General features: G+C 39.4%; 1 protein-coding gene across 2 annotated transcripts in view; it reads right to left on the bottom strand.

Annotated features, from left to right (window-relative positions):
- Positions 1-454: 454 nt before the first annotated feature.
- lg5h14orf180 (linkage group 5 C14orf180 homolog) overlaps positions 455-25,174 on the bottom strand; it is a 37,619-nt gene continuing 12,899 nt past the window's right edge. The window contains exons 4-10 of one of the 2 annotated variants that reach the window (XM_048191775.1): positions 19,518-19,638; positions 10,314-10,344; positions 10,091-10,199; positions 7,093-7,253; positions 4,322-4,451; positions 2,835-2,861; positions 455-697 (exon numbers count right to left, since the gene is read on the bottom strand). In XM_048191775.1, the coding sequence (XP_048047732.1) occupies positions 492-697; positions 2,835-2,861; positions 4,322-4,451; positions 7,093-7,253; positions 10,091-10,199; positions 10,314-10,344; positions 19,518-19,638 (785 nt within the window). In that variant the 3' untranslated portion in view covers positions 455-491. The remainder of the gene's footprint in view (positions 698-2,834; positions 2,862-4,321; positions 4,452-7,092; positions 7,254-10,090; positions 10,200-10,313; positions 10,345-19,517; positions 19,639-25,174) is intronic. The other variant, XM_048191777.1, reaches the window with a different exon arrangement.

The raw sequence follows: 25,174 nt of genomic DNA, 5'->3' as shown, positions 1-25,174 counted from the left end.
CTCTAGCTGTGATAGACGAAATTCATTCATTCATGTTCTGTTTTGACAATCCTGTATATTCTGATTGATAAAGGTTTAATTACTATTGCTGCACAAGTATTACTTGGAAAAGGACCAACAGATGCTTTAAAACATATCGCCCAGAACCGCTATACAAGGACAAATAGCTACATATACACATTTCTGATTATATATACGACTCAGTATAATGAGGTTGTGGCAATAGATATGCCACCATAAAGGGCAAAAAGCACACCATCACTTAATGGTGTGGAAAAGCACATGGCCTTTAATCAACTACAAAATAAACGAGGCGGATGTTGAACATCCTCAAAGACTTTGACTGGTGACCAGTCTGATTATAACAGTGAAAATAAAGCAATAAAAATCAAAGACCCTTATCTTGTATTTCTTCCACAGTCCTTTAAAATCATCCTGACCTTTCGTGGGGGGGTTTTCTGCTTGTTGCTGCCATCTGTGGTCAGTTATGGTCATTGCATGGTCAGCCAGATCCAGCAGGCCCAAACAATCTGTTTGAATTGAAGCAGGTACACAGCTAGTGCCGTCTGCAGCTCCTCACAGGCACGCTGGGGTCTTCGGCGGTCCGTGCAGTACAATGCTAGACCGAGCGCAGACAGCAGCAGGAACAGGCAGGTGAGCAAGGCCAAGTGCAAATGGCTCTGGGGGGTGTCGTACACTGGAGCACAAAAATCCAAAAAGATTTGGGTTAAAATGCTAAATTTGTTGGGCAGCACAACTGCTTAAAACAGTAATTCTTTAAAGGTGTTGTAAGTAGGGCTGGGCGATATATCGAATGCTTTTGTCACGCGCATTTCGTCAGTAAAGCCGGTTCCCTGATTGCCGCTAAATCGCCATCACCTGCTTTCAAATGAAGCGGCATTTAATAGACAGAGCCGTAGTTCACTGATAAGCCACGCAATATCGCGTTCAATATCGACGGCGATTCATATTGATATTGAACGCGATATTGCGTGGCTTATCAGTGAACTACGGCTCTGTCTATTAAATGCCACTCCATTTGAAAGCAGGTGATGGCGATTTAGCGGCAATCAGGGAACCGGCTTTACTGACGAAATGCGCGTGACAAAAGCATTCGATATATCGCCCAGCCCTAGTTGTAAGCATTTTAGCTAGTTAGCTGTTAGCTTGTCTTAGAGGCTATTTTGCTAACACTGCTTCAGACAACACTGAAATGACATGCTGCTTCTTTCCTGCTTCATCTCTGATTCGTAAATACAAGTTGTTCAGTCAGAAATTAGACAAATGAACCTCTCAAGTTGTATTTACGACTGGGAAACTGAGATCATTTTCATTCCTGAATTTCCTAGTTGGGCGGGTCATAAACTTTAAACATGGCTGAGGAGAGAAGAAATTGCTGTACTGACTGTTAAGTTTTATTAGTTTTCCCAGAAAATTCTACATTTCTTTCTCTTGCAGTTACAGTAAGTGATCAGCCACAACATTAAAATCAGTGATAGATGAAGTGAATAACATTGATGAGATGGAAGCAGGATGCACTATGGGAGGCAGACCGACAGAGGCAGTGTTATGCTCTGAGCAATGTTCTGCTGGGAAACCTTTGGTCCTGGCATTCATATGGATGTCACTTTGACACTTTGACACGTACCATCTACCTAAAGATTATTGCAGACCAGGTGTTCCCAACAGTGTTGGCACTGGCCTCATTCAGCAGGATTATACACCCTGAGGCCAGCAAATGAGAGCTGTGCAGGTAAACCTCACTTCCCTGATCTCAAGAGGCGCACTAGCGACTGACGCTAGAGACTGCTGTCTTTAGCGTCTTTGTTAGCACGCCTGCCTCCCATGCCAGAGATGCCGGTTCGAATCCCACTCGGAGTGGGTCGAGTAGGAATTGGTTACACTACATTGAAAATATTGTTCAGGAATGGTTTGAGGAACATGATAAATAGGTTCAAGGTGTTGCCTTGGCCTCCAAATTCCCCAGATCCCGATACAATTGAGCATCTATGGGATGTGCTGGACCAACAAATCCGAATCATGGAGGCCCCATCTAGCAACTTGTAGGACTTAAAGGATCTGCTGCTAATATCTTGGTGCCAGATAACATAGGACTTGTTCAGAGCTGTTTTGGCAGCACGAAGGGGACCTATACGATATTAGGCAGGTGTTTTTAATGTTGTGGCTGATCAGTGTATATTTACATAAATAAATAGCCATTTGGTTCTTATTGTACTTTACACTGTGAAAACAACTTTTACTTGACTGCAATTCCAGATTTTTCAGCAAGCTGACTATCTACACAAATGTATAGTGCAGGTAATGTTTATATGGTTGTCTACGGATGGGGTGCTACATTTTATTCAAAATATGCTGGATATTGATAAAATAGCTTCATTACATTTTGGCTTTAACAAGATTTCCCCAAGAAATAGGCAAGAATGAACCTCCATGATTAGTAGCTCGTAATTATGATTTCAGAAGTGGGAAGTGGGAAATTTCTGAAAGCATGTGGGCAGCATTATTCACTGGCTAAATCTGGGGGAATTCCACAACACAGCTAACAGCACTCTTAACCAAAAATAATTAAAAAGGGGGTTTTTCTTTGGGATTTACATGCATGGTATACATACCTCAATGTCATGTTTATATAGACAAAGGCAAACAAATTGTAGCACAGTTCATGTAAATTCTTAAAACCACATCAAAGAGCTACTTATAAACTTTTAGGCTGTTCTAAGTCCCAGATTGCATGCAAGAAAATGTCATGCATATTTTCATGCATTTTTGAGATCTACCACAGTGTTCAACACTTTTCTTATCTATTTTCTTACCTCCTAAACAGTCATAGTACGGAATGTCTGGAAAGCCAACATAAAAATTAATAATGAGGTTTAGGTTTAAGTTCAAGTTAGTCAAGGTCTTTGTAAAGCTCATAAACATTCATATAACTAAAGGTGTGGTCACATTTACCGTTGTTCTGTGAATTATGGTGGGCGAATTCCAGTCATTATAATAGAAGTTTGAAATTTGCTGCATTGGCCAACAGAAAGCTGCTAGTTTTGATAGTGATTTCTGAGTGAGCTGCGCTTCATACATTGCTACACTTTTGCCAATGGACATTTGCTTGTAAAATGTTTGGTAATGTGACCGCACCTTCATTCTCATAGCAGGAGTGTCCAAATTCTGTCCTGGAGGGCCACTGTCCTGCAGAGTTTAGCTCCAACCTCAACACACCTTCCAAGAAGTTTCTAGTATGCATAGTAAGACCTTGATTAGCTGGTTCAAGTGTGTTTAACTGGGGTTACTTAAACTTTCTGGGGTGTTAAACTTTGCAGGGCAGTAGCCCTCAAGGAGTAGGATTGGAGACCCCCGCTACTTGTTAATTTCTGGACTTGTGATGCAGCCTGAATCAAAATCACAACGTGTTCGTTCGTTTGCCCCCTGTCTGAGCCTGATTTCTCCCAGGGTTTTTTTCTCCATTCTGTCACCTGATGGAGTTTGGGTTCCTTGCCACTTTTGCCTCTGGCTTGCTTAGTCGGGGACACTTAATATTCAATAATATTATTGATTTATCTGCACTGATACTATCGGATGAGAACTGAACTGAGCTGGACGAAGAAAACACTGTTTTCTGCAGAACTGCTTTATAGATTAAATGAACTAATTGAATAACTGATGATCTTTACATAGGAACTGAATCAACACTGAACTGACTTTAACTGAACAATGACACTATTTTCTTTTAGAGCTGCTGTACAGCCGGAATGCACTCTGTTTGCATCATTGAATCATTTTCCTATCACTGTAAAGCTGCTTTGAAACAATCCGTGTTGTATAAAGTGCTTTATAAATAAAGGTGACTTGACTCTAGAATATGGAGACAGGAAGCATGAACTTCATTCATATTTTGCAATAAGGCCTTTTGACAAGACAAGAGCTCTTGAAAGAAAGACAAAATGCACTAAAGCATCCAAACAGAACTGCACAGGCTCCCTGAATTACCTTCCTTAAATTCCTTAAATTAAATTCTTTGTTTCATTAACATAACAGTCTTGTTGGCACAGATTGCACACTGCCTAATTTGCATGTAAATTACAGAGTAAATCACTTGGGCATGTTTGTGCATCCCTTCTTTTCTTTTTTTCCAGAATAAGGGGATTCATTTACCTCAGCTCTCAGTAAGAAAAATCTTTTACAGCCAACTTCAACATGTTTAATTTACTTTACTATTTTTTTGTGCCAGCACTTTAAAGAATAGTTCAAAGAGACTCTGGAGATTTTAGGGACTGCTAGAGCAGATTTGTTTGAACTCTCTCACCATGAACAGTGATCTCCGGCTCTCTGAAGCGAACCCGCCTCTCGTTTTTTCGCCTACGTGATGAGTCTGACTCAACATTGCTCACGTTGGACCTTTTCAGGATAGAGGTGGGCAGTTTTTCATTTATGACCTGAAATCAGAAAAGACAAAACAATTGACTTCCAGAATGTTTGATAGACACAACATTAAAGGTGCCATCGAACTGAAAATTGAATTTACTCGGCATAGTTGAATAACAAGAGTTCAGTACATGGAAATGACATACAGTGAGTCTCAAACTCCATTGTTTCCTCCTTCTTATATAAATCTCATTTGTTTAAAAGACCTCCAAAGAACAGGCGAATCTCAACATAACACCGACTGTTACATAACAGTCGGGGTGGACGCCCCAATATTTGCATATGCCAGCCTATGTTCCCAACATTATGAAAGGCATTACACAAGGGCAGCCAGTATTAACGTCTGGATGTGCACAGCTGAATCATCAGACTAGGTAAGCAAGCAAGAACAATAGCGAAAAATGGCAGATGGAGCGATAATAACTGACATGATCCATGATATCATGATATTTTAGTGATATTTGGAAATTGTCTTTCTAAATGTTTCGTTAGCATGTTGCTTAATGTACTGTTAAATGTGGTTAAAGTTACCATCGTTTATTACTGTATTCACGGAGACAAGAGCCATCGCTATTTTCATTTTTAAACACTTGCAGTCTGTATAATTCATAAACACAACTTCATTCTTTATAAATCTCTCCAACAGTGTAGCATTAGCCATTAGCCACGGAGCATACTATCAAACTCATTCAGAATCAAATGTAAACATCCAAATAAACACTGTACTTACGCGATTAGACATACTGCATGACGAACACTTTGCAAAGATCCATTTTGAGGGTTATATTAGCTGTGTGAACTTTGTTTATGCAATGATAGAGTCGAGAGCTCTGAGGGGGACGGAGAGCGCGAGCAATTAAAGGGGTAGCAGCCCTGAATCGGCACATTTCTAATTATGCCCCAAAATAGGCAGTTAAAAAAATTATTTAAAAAAAATCTATGGGGTATTTTGAGCTGAAACTTCACAGACACATTCAGGGGACACCTTAGACTTATATTACATCTTGTAAAAAAACGTTCGATGGCACCTTTAACAGTAAGGTTGCAAATTGCAATACAGAGAAGCTACGGTAGCCAACACAGGACAAAGATGTCGCCGTCTGAGACAGCAGAGAGTAGCCAGTCAAGAAAACGCACTCTGTAGAGCAGCTTGTCTGTTTAGGGCTACTGTAGAAACATGCCGGAATTCCAAAATGGAATTTATAAATTGAGGGAATGACTTAGTAAGTAAAGCGTGCCCACGATTTAGCCTACTATTTTTTTCCTGCGTGAAATGTGCGGGGCGCCATAATTTACACATTGCACCTTTAAGACTAAACATTTTTTTTTTTTCCAAAAAATACATAGAAAATGCTTTTTATTCTGCATGACTTGAATCCACTGATGAGTAAGTTTTTCATTTGGATTTTTTTTTTTGGAGGCAAAAAGTCAAAAATGTCAGTATGATACAACTGTCCTGATATCAGATGAAGAAGAAGAAGAAGAATCTGATCATATCAGACAATTTGACCTTTTTATGACAAGCTATGGATACCTCATGTTGTAATTATTAATTATTAAAATACTTTTACTTTGATATATTGTAAAATGTATTTGAAATGAATGAATGTGTAAACTCAAAGTGTAAGGAATATGTTATAAATTGACGTTAGGAGATGATCCAATCGGAACGCTGTGCGACAGGGGAGGGAGACTATATAAGGGAAACGCCAACGCGCAGACGGCAGCCGGCCCATTTGTGTGAACTTGAGCTTTTTGTTTTTTTGTATCTTGTGTTCCTTTTCTTACCTTCTCGGTTGTTTTTTTTTCTTTTTCTTCTAGAGTTATGTTAGTGTGCTTTGATTACCATGTAAACCTTGATTTTCTGAGTTCCCCTATTGTTTCCCCATTTGTGAATGTTTGAAAGCTTTACAAAAGTGTTGAGCTGAATGGAGGAGAAGGGTTAGATAAGCATGTCACGTGACCTACACGGTGCACACACATAGTTTGATTTTTGTCTAGATACATTAGGTTAGGGATCTGTGCCACCTGTTGTAATTTTGGTTTGCTAGTCAGTGTAGAAAAGATACGACATCTCGGACATTGAAGATTTTTCTTTCTTTATTTCTTTTGTATTAGTTAGATTTAGAGTATAAATGGATTAGAAAGATTACTTTTTGTTTTATTGTTTTCTTTCATTTGGCACGGTCTAGTATCCCTTTGTTTCTCCTCAGTTCTTAAATATCGTGAGTTTCTGTTTTGCTCTGTAAAATTGTTTATTCTTTTCTTTTCTCCTTTCTTTGTAAATAATCTCAACTTTAATACTTTATGCATAATTTATAATAAATTACGAGTTCACTTGTATTTCGCATCGCCGTCTCCATTTATCTCTCATCTCATTTCCCGGTATTTTAGAATGACAGCGACCTCGACTGGCCTAATGTTCCCCTTCTTCCCTATAGATAAACTACAGCCAAGGAAGGGTCGTAACAGCCGTTTATAGTGTCATTAAATTTAAACTTCCTGACATTATAAAAGTTTTTCAAAAGCATATGAAACCAACATGAATACAAAGAGCACATTTACTTCAGGAACTTAGCATGTGTTTTAAACGAGATATTTTCCCATTTCTTTATCATGGACACTCTTATTTGTCGATGACCATAGGATTACCTTAGTTTTAAGAGTTTCCTGTTGTTTGTATGGCTCTTTTCTGTGTCGTAACTCAGAGTGTCTGTCCTTATGGCTATGAGAGATGCCACTCAGAGCATCGCTAAATGACTCCGTGGCCGAGAACCTCTTGGAAAGAGTCGACACACACTCTCCCAATGAATCTGTAAAAAGAAACACAAAGAGCACTTTACAAACTGCAAAACAACCTATTTGACATTTAATCAGCAAAATAAGCAACACATATATTTGTTTCTAGTTTAGAAGAGAATAATTTAGCATTGAAACTATGACATAGTGCCACGCAGGTGATATGTTGTGGCGAAAGCATTTTCTCGCAAAAAGCTGACTCGGCAGCGGAGTTTGACGTTCGTGACATATTGCTGCCCTATACAATACATTTTTCATCATGCAGGAAAAAGGCAATGACCTGTCCCTCCAGAAAACTATGCATTTCTGCTTACTAAAATGCCTTGGCCTCAAACTGTCAAATACACAACACAGCTTTTTCAGCCAGAGATCTACAACGCCATCAGCTGTGGACAGAAAGTGCATGCTTATAATAAATGTTTACTCATTCGGTTGATTACCCTCTGCAGTTTTTTAATCGTACAGAACAGTGTGTACAGTAGACTTAGATGTAATGCAATTTCCTTGAATAGTAAATGGCTCTATATGCGTAAAGTTCTTAAAAGAGCTTTCACTGAAAGCTGTTTCCAAGCTACTGTGGATATTTTGTTAGGACAATCAAAACGCTTTACCTAGAATATGATAAGTTGCTGGCTTGTATGGGACTAGAATGTACAGTAAATTCTTAAGCAGATGTGATTAATTAAAGGTTTATAAATTTACCATATTACCATGGGAACTTGGTTATAGCCGCCACTGTCATAATTAAAAATAATAAAAAGAAATCAAACGAAATTGCAGAAAGCTTTCATTTGAAAGTCACCATGAACTCAAAATGTACAATTCTTGTTTTTTATGGAATATTTCTGTGATCTTTTTTTTTATTCATATGCCCTAAATCAACTAAATCCCAAATCCCGCCCAACATTTTTTCCTAGTCTAGAAGCCGTTTCACTCGGATATACATCACAATAGGGAAGAAAAGTCTACTGCAACTTCCACTTTATGTTGAAAACCTATAATAATTTGTCATGATTTTGGAGTATTAACAATTCTTATAGTAACTATGTAGGATTTTGACAGAAACTGCACTGTAAATAAAACAGTGATCGTTGGAGTAGCTTACATTTTAAGAAAATACTATATAAAAAAGTTGGGACACTGTACAAATTGTGAATAAAAAAGGAATGCAATAATTTACAAATCTCATAAACTTATATTTTATTCACAATAGAATATAGATAACATATCAAATGTTGAAAGTGAGACATTCTGAAATGTCATGCCAAATATTGGCTCATTTTGGATTTCATGAGAGCTACACATTCCAAAAAAGTTGGGACAGGTAGCAATAAGAGGCCGGAAAAGTTAAATGTACATATAAGGAACAGCTGGAGGACCAATTTGCAACTTATTAGGTCAATTGGCAACATGATTGGGTATAAAAAGAGCCTCTCAGAGTGGCAGTGTCTCCAGAAGTCAAGATGGGCAGAGGATCACCAATTCCCCCAATGCTGCGGCGAAAAATAGTGGAGCAATATCAGAAAGGAGTTTCTCAGAGAAAAATTGCAAAGAGTTTGAAGTTATTATCATTTACAGTGCATAATATCATCCAAAGATTCAGAGAATCTGGAACAATCTCTGTGCGTAAGGGTCAAGGCTGGAAAACCATACTGGATGCCCGTGATCTTCGGGCCCTTAGACGGCACTGCATCACATACAGGAATGCTACTGTAATGGAAATCACAACATGGGCTCAGGAATACTTCCAGAAAACATTGTCGGTGAACACAATCCACCGTGACATTCGCCGTTGCCGGCTAAAACTCTATAGGTCAAAAAAGAAGCCATATCTAAACATGATCCAGAAGTGCAGCCGTTTTCTCTGGGCCAAGGCTCATTTAAAATGGACTGTGGCAAAGTGGAAAACTGTTCTGTGGTCAGACGAATCAAAATTTGAAGTTCTTTTTGGAAAACTGGGATGCCATGTCATCCGGACTAAAGAGGACAAGGACAACCCAAGCTGTTATCAGCGCTCAGTTCAGAAGCCTGCATCTCTGATGGTATGGGGTTGCATGAGTGTGTGTGGCATGGGCAGCTTACACATCTGGAAAGGCACCATCAATGCTGAAAGGTATATCCAAGTTCTAGAACAACATATGCTCCCATCCAGACGTCGTCTCTTTCAGGGAATACCTTGCATTTTCCAACATGACAATGCCAGACCACATACTGCATCAATTACAACATCATGGCTGCATAGAAGAAGGATCCGGGTACTGAAATGGCCAGCCTGCAGTCCAGATCTTTCATCCATAGAAAACATTTGGTGCATCATAAAGAGGAAGATGTGACAAAGAAGACCTAAGACAGTTGAGCAACTAGAAGCCTGTATTAGACAAGAATGGGACAACATTCCTATTCCTAAACTTGAGCAACTTGTCTCCTCAGTCCCCAGGTGTTTGCAGACTGTTATAAAAAGAAGAGGGGATGCCACACAGTGGTAAACATGGCTTTGTCCAAACTTTTTTGAGATGTGTTGATGCCATAAAATTTAAAATCAACTTATTTTTACCTTAAAATGATACATTTTCTCAGTTTAAACATTTGATATGTCATCTATGTTGTATTCTGAATAAAATATTGAAATTTGAAACTTCCACATCATTGCATTCTGTTTTTATTCACAATTTGTACAGTGGCCCAACTTTTTTGGAATCGGGTTTTTACTTTATTCAATGTGTTGCTTTCTAATTATTTATGTAATGTTGACGTAATGTTTTAAAAATCATGTTTTAGTGGCATGGCATAGTGAAACTGAAAACACTTAACTTCATGTGAAATCAAGAAGACTAATAAATAATTAAGTTACTTGTATATTCCGTTTTGCCAATCTCAGCATAGACAGTGGCTAGCAGCTCCAGACTCCGGGCTGTGATGGGGTGATCGTTACCGAAAGCCCGCTGGTGGATTTTAGTGGCCTAAATGGAAAAAAAAAAATGGAGAAATTACAATTACTTCAACATTGCTTCAGATATCTCCTCTTTAAAAGCCTTCTGTCATGTTGCATATATACTAAAACACAATGTACATACCTTGCCACTGTATTCTAAAGCAAGATGGGGTCTGAAAGCAATAAAGAGTGACAAAAAAGTTAGAAATTGTGGTCCAAAATGTTTGTGTGTGTAAAATTGTTCTTGAAATCAAATTCAAGAAAAATGCTATTAAAAAAAAGAGGAAAATTACAACTGATATTATTTCTAGTTCTTTTATCACATTAGAAAATAAAGGTCAAATGCATTGCATGAGATACAATACTCTTTTCAGGGTGTTCCATGCATAAAAAATGTATAGTGTACCAGTATTGGGGAAAGTTACTTTAACAGTAATGTGTTACAATAGTGCGTTACTCCCTAAAAAAAGTAACTAATTGCATTACTTAGTTACTTTTTATGGAGGCCGCAGCTCAAACCTCTCTGTTGTGCTGCCATTAAGGATTGCAGAAGAGTTCAAAGTTCAAAACTTTTACTTTACCAATAAAAAACAAAGAAAAAAAAAATTAAACACAATGTGATGTTTATCTAAAGCCATTTTTGCTTATTTGTATGGTTGAACTGGATCACTGAAGGTCAGCAGCAAAGACATTGGTTAATAAAGTGAGATTAAATACATAAAGTATATTTGTGTTATTTAACATTTATTTATTGCCGGTTTGCGTAATATTCTGTGTTTGCATTTCCCTGTTTTTGTTCATTTTGAGGAATACTGAATCTGTTTTTGTGCAAGTGAGATGAGTAAATGAACACTCACATTTAGTCTAGAACTACAATAACCATCATGTTCACTCAGCAGCACCGCTGCACTTTATTTCTCTCAACATGGAGACAGAAGTGTCAGTCAATAAATGTAAAAACAAAGTAACTAAAAATAAAGAAAAAAAGTAAATCAAAGTAATGGGTTACTTTACTAGTTACTTGAAAAAAGTAACCTGATTACGTAACTTTTGTTACTTGTAATGCGGGACCCCCAACACTACATAAAAAAAATACTATACTGCAGGTAGTATGGAAATATGCAGTCTGAACATCATGTCTGCCTATTTACTGCATGCGTGAGAGAGATGCATGCACATGTTGTATATTATCGATCAGCAAATCTATATCATTGATTAAACCTTGGGGACTCAGTTGACCCTTTTCTATTACCTCAGCCATAAAGATGGAGAGAGTAAGAGAGTATTTGCAGAGAGGGTCCAGTATAATAACATATTTCAACATATTATACTAGATGGATCATTAATATTGATTTGTTTTCTCTGAGCAAAAGCAAGAACAATTCATCTAATGGAATACAGAGTCAGTACAGTAAAGCATGTTAGGAGGTCATAACTATCGGCTTGGTATCGAGTTTATTTGCTTATCAGAAATTGTCACGGGTGCACAAGAACAAGATGTAAAAGATCCAAGTGCAGCATAAGTATTTATTGGGGAGTCCAGAAACGTAAATCCAAGGCAGGCAAGAGGTCAAAATCCAGGTAATCAGTCCACAAAACAACAAGCCAGAGATATAAAACAGTGCACATAACAAATACAACAAACCACAACTGAGGACAGAAACAACTGAGATTAAATAGACAGACACTAATGATGAAACACAAAACAGCTGAGTGCAATGAGTGTAATAATGAGTCCAGGGGTGAATATGGGAATTGTAGTCCAAGGGGTGAAAACAAGAGTCCAAGATGGAGTGCCCTCTAGTGGCTGATGGGCACTCTCACAGGTGATCGTGACATTACCCCCCCTCAAAGGAGCGGCTACCAGACGCTCCACCAGAAAACAAACAAAAACACAAAAAACTCAGGAGGGAGGTGGACAGGAGGAGGATCAGGGGGAGGGATGGTGGGCCAGATCCAGGGTGCCCAACTGATAGCCAGGGCGGTGCTGGAGGAACTGACCAGGCTGGTTCCAGTGGTTCTGGAGTCCTGGCTGATTGCCAGGGTGGCGCTGGAGGAACTGACCAAGCTGGTTCCAGCGGGTCTGGAATCCTGGCTGATTGCCAGGGTGGTGCCGGAGGAACTGACCAGGCTGGTTCCAACGGTTCAGACGGCCTGGGCAGTGGCGGCAGGGCAGAAAGCCTGGGCGGCGGCGGCGGCAGGGCAGAAGGCTTGGATGATGGCGGCAGGACAGAAGATCTGGGCGGTGGCGACAGGGCTGGCCAAGGGTGCTTCGTGGCCGTATCAGGGAGAACGAGCAGCTCGGTGACGGCCTCCGTGGCCGTATCAGGGAGAGCGGACAGCTCGGTGACGGCCTCCGTGGCCGTATCAGGGAGAGCGGAGGACTCAGGGACGGCAGCGGGCTCAGACTGGAACTGCTCTGGGACGGCAACGTGTTCGGACTGGATCTGCTCAGGGACGGCAACGTGTTCAGGCTGGGGCTGCTCTGGGACGGCAGCGTGCTCAGGCTGGGGCTGCTCTGGGACGGCAGCGTGCTCAGGCTGGGGCTGCTCTGGGACGGCAGCGTGCTCAGGCTGGGGCTGCTCTGGGACGGCAGCGTGCTGGGGCTGCTCTGGGACGGCAGCGTGCTCCGGCTGCTCTGGCGACGCCGGCAGGGCAAGGCGCTTCGTTGGCGCCGGCAGGGCAAGGCGCTTCGTTGGCGCCGGCAGGGCAAGGCGCTTCGTTGGCGCCGGCAGGGCAAGGCGCTTCGTTGGCGCCGGCAGGGCAAGGCGCTTCGTTGGCGCCGGCAGGGCAAGGCGCTTCGTTGGCGCCGGCAGGGCAAGGCGCTTCGTTGGCGCCGGCAGGGCAAGGCGCTTCGTTGGCGCCGGCAGGGCAAGGCGCTTCGTTGGCGCCGGCAGGGCAAGGCGCTTCGTTGGCGCCGGCAGGGCAAGGCGCTTCGTTGGCGCCGGCAGGGCAAGGCGCTTCGTTGGCGCCGGCAGGGCAAGGCGCTTCGTTGGCGCCGGCAGGGCAAGGCGCTTCGTTGGCGCCGGCAGGGCAAGGCGCTTCGTTGGCGCCGGCAGGGCAAGGCGCTTCGTTGGCGCCGGCAGGGCAAGGCGCTTCGTTGGCGCCGGCAGGGCAAGGCGCTTGGAGAACCCACAGACAACCTCTAGAGTGGTCTCCAGGCCTTGTCGGACGGAGGAAGCCCTTTTCCTCCTCCTCCTCCGCTTATGAGGGTGAGGCGGTGGCTCACCCAACAAGGATTCACTGGCTGGAGCGGACTCACTGGCTGGAGCGGACTCACTGGCTGGAGCGGGCTCTGTAGTGGACTCACTGGCTGGAGCGGGCTCTGTAGCGTACTCACTGGCTGGAGCGGGCTCTGTAGCGGACTCACTGGCTGGAGCGGGCTCTGTAGCGGACTCACTGGCTGGAGCGGGCTCTGTAGCGGACTCACTGGCTGGAGCGGGCTCTGGAGCGGACTCACTGGCTGGAGCGGACTCACTGGCTGGAGCGGACTCACTGGCTGGAGCGGACTCACTGGCTGGAGCGGACTCACTGGCTGGAGCGGACTCACTGGCTGGAGCGGACTCACTGGCTGGAGCGGACTCACTGGCTGGAGCGGACTCACTGGCTGGAGCGGACTCACTGGCTGGAGCGGGCTCACTGGCTGGAGCGGGCTCACTGGCTGGAGCGGGCTCACTGGCTGGAGCGGGCTCACTGGCTGGAGCGGGCTCACTGGCTGGAGCGGGCTCACTGGCTGGAGCTGACTCCAGGCCTTGAAGGATGGAAGAAGCCTTCTTCCTTCTCCTCCTCCTCCTCCCTTTACCGGAGTGAAGCTGAGGCTCAGTGCCCACCTCCTCTGAAGACTCTGGAGTGGACTCACAGGCGGGAACGGACTCACTGACTGGTAGATTAGGTGAGGTTCTCCTACCCCGATCCTCGAGGTAGAAAACGAAACCCCAAAAATCCAGGGTCCGGAGCCCCTCCAACTCCCACTGAGACAGAGGGTTGTCGAGGCATCCATTAAAAATCCCTTTTAACGCCTCATCATTATACCGCAGTCCTCTTGAAAATGTCCAGAAAAATTGGGCAAAACACCCTACCTCACTCCCCTCCTGTCGCAGCGCCAATACTGCCCGAACCAGAGCCATCCGCTCTCCAATGGAGGCTGGGGAACTAATCCGAATACTCATGCTGCTGGATCCTTTGTGTGGTGGTTTGTTCTGTCACGGGTGCACAAGAACAAGATGTAAAAGATCCAAGTGCAGCATAAGTATTTATTGGGGAGTCCAGAAACGTAAATCCAAGGCAGGCAAGAGGTCAAAATCCAGGTAATCAGTCCACAAAACAACAAGCCAGAGATATAAAACAGTGCACATAACAAATACAACAAACCACAACTGAGGACAGAAACAACTGAGATTAAATAGACAGACACTAATGATGAAACACAAAACAGCTGAGTGCAATGAGTGTAATAATGAGTCCAGGGGTGAATATGGGAATTGTAGTCCAAGGGGTGAAAACAAGAGTCCAAGATGGAGTGCCCTCTAGTGGCTGATGGGCACTCTCACAGGTGATCGTGACAGAAATGTGTCATAGCAGGTCAGTAAATTTATAATCATAAAGGAGAGTGTGAATGAAGGGAGACTGACAGGCAAACACTTGACATTCACTGGATCTCTCACCCTCTATAAAACCTTATATAACTACTCTCTTGACACTGGAGAAACTCTTGACAGAGAACATTGTCACCTCCTGGAATACTAACATACTGCTTACTGTGCATTATGTATTATATAACTACTGCCTACTGTTCTAAAAAGAGTATGTAAAACAACAAGCAAAATGTTTGCTTAAATAATAAACTCAAATAATATTCAAGTATTATACACTATAATCATGTCCTATAAACAAATTCATATTTTGCAATTTTAATTCAATTTTGTGTAATATATCACTTCATGTTGACAATTAAATGTCAAGTTGTGCACATTGCATTGTGGGATGCGGTGTGCCCTGGTTCTATACTTTACAATTTGACTATAATGTAGTGTACTATACCCTTGTGAGAAGATAAGTAAATGTGCACTTGTAGTGTAATTCAAATCTCAGAAAATAAAATTATATATATATATATATATATATATATATATATATATATATATATATATATATATATATATATATATATATATATATATATATATATATATATATATATATATATAATTTTATTTTCTGATAAGTAAAAACGTTTAATGATTTCAAAGGGCACTTTTTAGTGTTAATGTTTATTAACACTAAAAAGTGCCCTTTGAAATCATTAAACGTTTTTACTTTAAAGTACATTTTAAATAATTTTTTGAAGATCTTCTGTCATGCTCAAAAAAAAGTACACTTGTTTTGATGTGTTGACTAACATATAACACTTATAATTTTAACTGTAGTTTGTTATTAAATATTACATTACAACAAGTAAATATATTTTAAATGTAATAACTTCATTACAAATGTGTTATTACAAATATATTTAAATTTATGACATACAATTTTCAATAGAAACTACATGTTGTATATTTTAGTTTACCATAAATGATTGTCAGTAAATTCGGCAGTAACACTTTAAAAATATAGTTCAAAGACAATCGAAGTAATTTAAAAATATAAAGATGTATATATGTCATATTTAAGTGGGTCAAAAAAGCACTCTAAACTTTAGCTAACTTCATTTAATATAAAAATAAACTGTAATACATTTTTATTCATTTCACACTTTTAATTATTTTAAAGTATATTATTTCTGTACTTTAAAGTATGCTAAAGTGTACTTCTTTTCCACAGGGTTATGCATCCAGTAAATTCACATGTTGGGCACAGTATACATTAATGCATGCTGTATAAATAATGTGGTAGCATACTATACTGACGGGAAAGATGATTCATTGGGTTCAGTACACTTGAACATCTGTTATAGGAGCCTTAGGCTATGTAAAAAGCAAATACAGAAGAGTGTTAAATGACAAAGACATGCATGATGAACTATGCTGGCACCAACGATAACAATGTGCATCCTTTATCTAAATCCTGTGTGACTCATAGTGTATACCACATTTTATCCATATAGATTCTGTTCTGTCTATTTATACAAATAGTATTGGGAAGCAGTTGTAAAAAAAAAAGAAAAAGAAAAAAGTAGAGCACATATAAGCATAAAGCTCCCTTTGATCCCACTGGCCTGACACCTTTGCTTAATTTAAGCACAGATACAGACCATTTCAGAATGCCACAGCAATGGCCTACCTCAGCCAGGCTCGGTGAGGCATGCGGATCTATTACAGCACCCGTCACAACAAATCTGGGCACACGTGTGCTGCGATTCCAACGGGAGGTAGTGGAAATGTGTGGCCCGTGCCAGAGATATGGCACCCTCATCTTTTTAACTGGAACTCATGGCATGTGTGTCAAGAATGGTGCTATTTGGATGGGCGACGCTTTGCCCTCAGAGAATTTTCCTAGGGATTTCACATGGAACTTTTTCCTCATGTGGTCATTTAGCACTGATTGCAGCAGTACTGTTTTGTAAAATGAGCTTTTTTGCATATAGATCAGGCAGTCAATATTGAATCCTTCACATATGCTTTGGATGTCACATTTTTATACTCTTCTGTGCTTCTCTCTTCAACGTACAGTATGTTTCTTATAGCCAGTACATATGTCAGTGTGGTTATTATGGTCCTGCTTTAATTAATAATGACTAGGTGTTGGTTTGCACTGTTTTGGATTGTCCTCAAAAGACATTTGATCGGACACAACATGGCAAAGCTCTCAGCTACAAGAGCACTTCCTGCCCCAACACTGAAAGATTCAAGAGGCAGAACCACTTCCTATTCCTTCCATAGGGCTTGAGCTACATTTTGTGTCAAAACTATAAGAGCTTCAAAAGTCAATTTATTTGTTACCTGAAAAATTAATACATGCACATTTTGGGGTATTAGTGGGGTGTCAAATAAATAAATGGACATGAAATATTGATTTGAGGGTCAGTGATATAAGTATGTCCACTGTCCATGGTAAAGAATTCTAGTTTATTTTTCAAATGTCTTAGAAATTATATATTTTAATTAGTTTTTTTTTTTTCGGGGAGTCACTCCACGTGACAATTTACATCCTGAACTAACCTTGCCTTGTCTGTTCAAATTATCATAATTATTATTATTTAGTTTTTTTTTGCATATTGGATGGACCACATGACATATTAATAAAAGGACATGAAATATTGATTTGAGGGTCAATGATATAAACTAACCTTGCCTTGTCAGTTCATATATATATTGATGTTGTTGTTGTTGCATGTTTCTGGCTGTGTCCGAAAGCTGAAAAATGCTGCCTCCACAGACAGCATATGGAGATAGGAGGGCAACAAGGCACGTCAGAATCAAGGCAGTCTACTGAGAATACCTTCATCTGATGGATTTTTGAAGGCAGCATAGATGAATCCTTCACTGCCTTTGATATCCCACAATCTTGTGCGTTCCATTTCGTGACAGTTGAGCTGGAAATTGCGGTTGGTGGTCAGTTTGTGTGCAAATATACATTTTTGACCAATTTTTCCCACTTTTGATTTCTCGCGAGAAGTTACTATTGTAGTAATTAAATATTTGCTTCGTTTTCATCAAAGCTCTCTCTGTTTTGTGGTAGATCATTAAATCGTTTTGTTTAATTTTGTGAGGTTCCTTCATGCACAAACTCTGCCTGTGAAGTCATTGCCTGATAAGGCAGCGAGGTAACAAGTCACCTGCCTGAGCTTTCTGTGGCTGTTATTTATTGACATGGCCTTTTGGTTCTTATTTGAATTATGATGTGAATTTGAATTATTTTATGTTTTATTACTGTGTTTCTTTATTGTATGTTTGATCTTGTTCAGCACTTTGGTAGGTTCTACCTTGTTTAAAGCGCTTTATAAATAAAATAACTTGAACTTGACACAGCCATTGTTAAGTAATTGTAGGAAATGTGTGATTTTTAAACAAAAAAAAAAATTTAAATGAGTGTCATGTCACTGACCCTTAAACAGATATTATTAAATGGGGGACATAATGAGGTCACATTTGTTCAGTTGGTTTTAAGCTGAAATAGCAACAACTTCAACCATGACTGCTGTCCTAGTTAACCAACAGATCTTGAAGATCTACCCTGTTCAGGTTTCAAGAGTTACCTGACCCAAAGAGTTTAAAGGATTACATACAAATGGTGTGGATACCCCCACATTTCATTGTCCTGCGAAACATTATCGTATTGGGGCAGCAATAAAACAATCTCGTTCTCATTCAAGTTTAATGCCATCCTCTCTCCTGTGGCCTCCTTCCCCAGGACAATCAGGTTAAATGCTTTAAGTCCCCAACCAGTGCCAACCTGGGGTCATAAATGTCCACAAGTGTATGTGGTAGTGGCTAACAAAAGACCGCCTCATCTTTTTAAGCCCCTGAAGGAAAGCGGACACCTCTCTCAGTGTCCTAGTAACATTTGAAACCTTGAGACTCACATAACACAAGTCACCTTTCTCTTCCTCTCTCTATATGAGCGCACACTTGACCCAGAATAATAGGGGATTTATAATGCAGCATATTCCCAGAATATTAACTGCATATTTCCATAATTCCCATAATCCCAGAATATTAACTGTACTCCCAGAAAATCGTAGTTATTTCCTTGAAATATTTCTACCAAATTGAACCCTTAAAAATAAAGAAATAATAAAAAGTATATATATATATATATAAAATATATATATATATATATATATATATATATATATATATATATATATGTATGTATGTATGTGTGTATATATATATATATATATATATATATATATATATATATATATATATATATATATATATATATATATATATATAGAACAAATGTGAAGTGTCAAATCAGGTGAAGTGCCTATAATTTTTTTAAAATAATTTCTATTTTCACTTTAATAAAGCCAGTTAAGTTGAACATTACCATATGAAACACTTCACTCTTCAAAAATGCATGAATATTTTACGTATTTGTTTATATTACAAACAAAAGTTACTATAGTAGAGGTCAAGTATTTCTTGGATGAGACATAAACAAGGCATGTAAAGTGGACAGTTAGCACAAATAAAATGAGCCTGTGTAAATCTGGGCCAAATTATGTAAGAATGACTGAATATATCTTCCTAAATCATGTATAAAGAATATTAGTGCTTATTAAATGTCTTCTATCAATACACATTAATTTGTTTTTGGCATTTTTGTCAAAATTAGACAAGTAAAAACAATCATGCTGTAAGTATGCAGTGTCATTTCCACACTCAGTTCACTCTCCTACCTCTTGCTCATGATGCAGAGCTGAGCCAGTCTCTCAAGATCCTGGGCCTGAGAAGCCTGTTCTGATAACTCCTCTTGAGACAGACATCCTGAGGTTCCTAATGTTCCGTCTTCTTGAGACCCTGATTCACACAAAGTCTGTCAAAAACCTCAGAGACGATGTATAAACACTCACAGAGACTCTCACACGTACAGAGACAACAAGACTGTGACAAGACTGAAAAAGACAGGGAGGGAGGGAGGGAGAGAGAGAGAGAGGGAGGGAGGGTGAGAGAGGAGAGACGGCCGATCACTGTCACCACACCCATAGATTTAAATGCTCTACAAGCAAATGAAACATATGAAAAACAGAAGCTTAAGAACACCAACTGGAACTGGCAATTCCAAGAATATTTATAATTATATTTTCTGCCTGAGTATCAATATTGAAACGAAGACCTGATTGTAAGCTTAATATTCTGGCAATACATGAGCAATATCACACGAGTGGGAGTGCGAAATGGCTCCATATCAGCACGGCTATGATTGGGCCATAGGTACAAGGCCGTAGGCTGAGTGCCGGAGGCAATCACAGCCATGCTGATTTAGAGCCATATCATACTCCTACTCGCGTGATATTGAGTTTATAAATCAGTTTGAAGGCACAAGTGTAAATAAATAAGAAATAACAACAAAGTCTCTTTGAAAACCCTCTTTTTTGTGAAACTACTTCCTTCTGACACAGATTCAAATATCAAGTTTTAATTCTAAAATGGAACGCTGAGTTATTTCATTGAAGCTTACTGTATTATGTAGAGTAGAGTATTCTGAGAGAGAGACTGACTAAGCGAGTGTATTGCATCTGATATAGCATTTATTCTCCAGGTCAATCTTATACTCAAAATAAAAAATCAGTTTGAATGTCCGCTGAGGAAAGAGATATCTAGCGTAATAATGTAACTTTCACTGAAGTCAAAATCACAATCACTAATAGACCCTTTCTCAATACTACAAACCTGATTCCAAAAAAGTTGGGACACTGTACAAATCGTGAATAAAACCAGAATGCAATGATGTGGAAGTTTCAAATTTCAATATTTTATTCAGAATACAACATAGATGACACATCAAATGTTTAAACTGAGAAAATGTATCATTTTAAGGGAAAAATAAGTTGATTTTAAATTTCATGGCATCAACACATCTCAAAAAAGTTGGGACAAGGCCATGTTTACCACTGTGTGGCATCCCCTTTTCTTTTTATAACAGTCTGCAAACGTCTGGGGACTGAGGAGACAAGTTGCTCAAGTTAAGGGATAGGAATGTTGTCCCATTCTTGTCTAATACAGGCTTCTAGTTGCTCAACTGTCTTAGGTCTTCTTTGTCGCATCTTCCTCTTTATGATGCGCCAAATGTTTTCTATGGGTGAAAGATCTGGACTGCAGGCTGGCCATTTCAGTATCTGGATCCTTCTTCTACGCAGCCATGATGTTGTAATTGATGCAGTATGTGGTCTGGCATTGTCATGTTAGAAAATGCAAGGTCTTCCCTGAAAGAGACGATGTCTGGATGGGAGCATATGTTGTTCTAGAACTTGGATATACCTTTCAGCATTGATGGTGCCTTTCCAGATGTGTAAGCTGCCCATGCCACACACACTCATGCAACCCCATACCATCAGAGATGCAGGCTTCTGAACTGAGCACTGATAACAACTTGTTGTCCTTGTCCTCTTTAGTCCAGATGACATGGCGTCCCAGTTTTCCAAAAAGAACTTCAAATTTTGATTCGTCTGACAACAGAACAGTTTTCCACTTTGCCACAGTCCATTTTAAATGAGCCTTGGCCCAGAGAAAACACCTGCGCTTCTGGATCATGTTTAGATATGGCTTCTTTTTTGACCTATAGAGTTTTAGCCGGCAACGGCGAATGGCACAGTGGATTGTGTTCACCGACAGTGTTTTCTGGAAGTATTCCTGAGCCCATGTTGTGATTTCCATTACAGTAGCATTCCTGTATGTGATGCAGTGCCGTCTAAGGGCACGAAGATCACGGGCATCCAGTATGGTTTCCGGCCTTGACCCTTATGCACAGAGATTGTTCCAGATTCTCTGAATCTTTGGATGATATTATGCACTGTAGATGATGATAACTTCAAACTCTTTGCAATTTTTCTCTGAGAAACTCCTTTCTGATATTGCTCCACAATTTTTCGCCACAGCATTGGGGGAATTGGTGATCCTCTGCCCATCTTGACTTCTGAGAGACACTGCCACTCTGAGAGGCTCTTTTTATACCCAATCATGTTGCCAATTGACCTAATAAGTTGCAAATTGGTCCTCTAGCTGTTCCTTATATGTACATTTAACTTTTCCGGCCTCTTATTGCTACCTGTCCCAACTTTTTTGGAATGTGTAGCTCTCATAAAATCCAAAATGAGCCAATATTTGGCATGACATTTCAAAATGTCTCATTTGATATGTTATCTATAGTCTATTGTGAATAAAATAGAAGTTTATGAGATTTGTAAATTATTGCATTCCTGTTTTATTCACAATTTGTACAGTGTCCCAACTTTTTTTGTAAATACGGTATATTATTTACATAAAATATCATTTAAATGAACAATAATAGTATTATATGAGTAGAAAATGTTTGTACAATAGGAAATAAACACAAGCAAACAAATTGAAATAAAAATATAAAGTTATGAAACTTAACTTTGCCCTTAGCCAAATTGATTTGCTCTGGAACAAGTAATTAATAAGACCAAAGATTGCCCATTTGATATACCCAAAATGAATAAATCTCAATGAATTAAATCTCGTGTTTAACCACTATCTGCATAAAGAACCAGTGGCAAATTTTTGAAGGACTGGCTGAGATAAAGCTGTTCTCGGCAGGTACGCGAGTGCTCCGCTGATGCTTGGAGCGCACATCTCCGAAAACATCTAAACAAATTTCCATATAGGTGCTATGTTTATATATAAATCGCATGTTTGAGGTCTAAACAACTACATTCTCACCTAAAAAGCTCTTATATCATTCTGTGACACAATAACAGCTTATTCCTCCACCATTGACGCTCGCTATGAGAAATGCTGCCAGTATAGATCTGGTAGAAACAAGCGGAGTGATACAAATTTTGAAACGATTTTCATGTGACTTTTTGAAAAATATACAGGCCAATTTTTGGTTTAATCAAAACTCTCTAAAGTGACAGAAAAGCATCATAAAAGTGGTCCACATCACTTATACGCTATATTCAGAGTCTTCAGAAGTCAGAAGTCATTTTGTGTGAGAAACAGATTAAAATTTAAGCTGTTGTTCACTGAAAGCTCTCCTTGACATGTTCATGAAGGAAGTATAGTGATGTTCAACACATGAATGAATTGTACATTTTCATCAGATCTTTCTTTCCTTTTTTGTTCCATACAAAAACAAAAAAAAGTTACACAGGTTTGGAAGAACAACATTTTTTCTTCTTTTTTTGGATAAACTACTGCTCTATAAATTGTATAAATCTTTGTGCAGTGTAATTAAAATTTTAAACTCCTGTCATGACCATGTAAAGCTAGTAAACCCCGTAAATCTCTGGAGTACACCTACTGTACACATACCCTAGTGTACGTGCAAAAAACAAAGTATCCTTTGGGCTTCATGTATAAGGCGCAGCAAAAGGCATGAGATGGGAGCGCAACGGTCAAACACATCTGTCATCTGTCACATCTGTTTACATATAAAACAATGAAAAACAGCCCCTAAACCTATTTTACTGTACCAATACACCTGTTGAATGTTGCAGACACCATATCACTAAACACAGAAATCCTTAGGTGTATCCAGACTGCATGATGGGAACTGAGTAAGGCCAGAGGGTAGAAATCACAGCAGCACTGGCACAAAGCGCTGATTCAGGCAGCGTTTCCATGGTACTCAACAGCTCTTTAATGAGGTAATGCATCGCGTGGTTATATATCTCTCTAGGCTCTTGTACTCTCTGCCAGTGCTAGAGCTCTATGCTGTCTCAGCAGCTGCAGACAGTCAGAGGAATGGTAGACGTCCACCATGGGAAGAGATCAATGGGTCTCCATCCATAAATACTGGTTCATTTAAAAGCAAATAAAGATTCTGTTAAATATATTACTGCTCTCTGACAGGACCTTGGGGACAGCTTTGGATGTTGGGTCAGTTTTCAGTGTTTTGCGGAAGCTGACTTGAACCCTTGCGATTTATTTGCTGAAAAGTTGTGGTTAATCTGTGGCAAATTTATGGCAATGTTTGCCAGAAGAATGTTTGAAAAGGACAGAGATGATTATTTTCTGAAATTTACTGAATGTATGCCGGTTACATCATTGCGCAGTAGATGGTAAATAGGTATGCTTACATACACTAGTTTTCGCCCATCCAGTCTGATTTCAGATTCTGAAAGTTTATTTGAACCCTAAACGTTGCGCTCTGATTCACATATTCGTTTACATGTACATTACATTTAGGCTATTCCAAACAAAACTTAAGCGCATGTGTACTGTCCTAGTCACCGATTCAGAAGCAGAGAAAGGCACCGTGATAATGTAACCGAGTAAAGCGCCAGTGTTTCCTGGATGACATATCTAAAAAGAATGTATGTATGTCAGAAAAGCTTTTTAGCAAATATTTAGTAAATATTCAGTATCCTCCACTGACCAGTTTGAAAGATGTGAGACGTAAATAAACATACATTTGTATGATGTAAAACATATGTAAACATAAACATCACAGCACTGCACATGTGTGCAAGGCATTTTTAAGTCTTAAGGTCTTAACTTTAAGGTTTTTAAAAGTGTAGAATACCAAGGAGATATCATTAATTTTGAAGTTTTATTAAGTGTTAACAAATAGATTATGTGGTTTTTATAATCAATTAACACTGGTTTTGTCATTTATTACAAGATGGACAAAATTTCGGTTTTACCGAATGACACTTTTGGTTATACCGAATGACGATATTTTCAAACAATGCTAACAGACTGATATCTAGCTAGCTAGCAAAAGTACAATCAAACATTTTATATTCAGTACAAGTTTTTCAAATATTACAAAATTTTCCATGTTTTACAGCAGTTGTACCGAATGTCCTGATGTTTCGGGACATGCGTATGAGCAAGTGAAAACATGAATTTTTCAAATAGTTAAGAGAGAGTTAGGTACTTTGCTTCATGATCATGTGGTCCTTTGCAGGTGTCTGAATGATGTCACATCCTGTCACATGACTTGATCCAAAATGGTCCCTTTATATTGGTTACTCCAAATGACATCAATGAAATTCATTTTTCCAGGCATTCTTTCTCACAACAAAGCAACGACTTCTACACAAAATTTTAATACCATTTTGCATTATGTTGATATATGATGTTATAAAATCGTGCCAGAATAAAAAAAATATACATTTATTACATTTTAAGATATTTAAATCACAAATGAAATGGCTGTATTGGCCTTTGGACAGTTAAACCGAATGACCTTTTGACACTTCACTTCCTTTATGTTTAGCAAAATATAATTAAAACCTTTTGGATTCAATAAAATAGATCAAGTTGTAATACCTTACATAGTTTGGATGTCATATGTTTTTTATTATTATTAAGGCCTTTGGACCAAAAAAAAAAAAAAAAAAAAGTCACGTCATTGACCCTTAAT

This window comes from Megalobrama amblycephala, linkage group LG5 (assembly GCF_018812025.1).
Source record: "Megalobrama amblycephala isolate DHTTF-2021 linkage group LG5, ASM1881202v1, whole genome shotgun sequence".
Classification (NCBI taxonomy): Eukaryota; Metazoa; Chordata; class Actinopteri; order Cypriniformes; family Xenocyprididae; genus Megalobrama; species Megalobrama amblycephala.
This window is presented reverse-complemented; position numbering and strand designations above follow the sequence as displayed.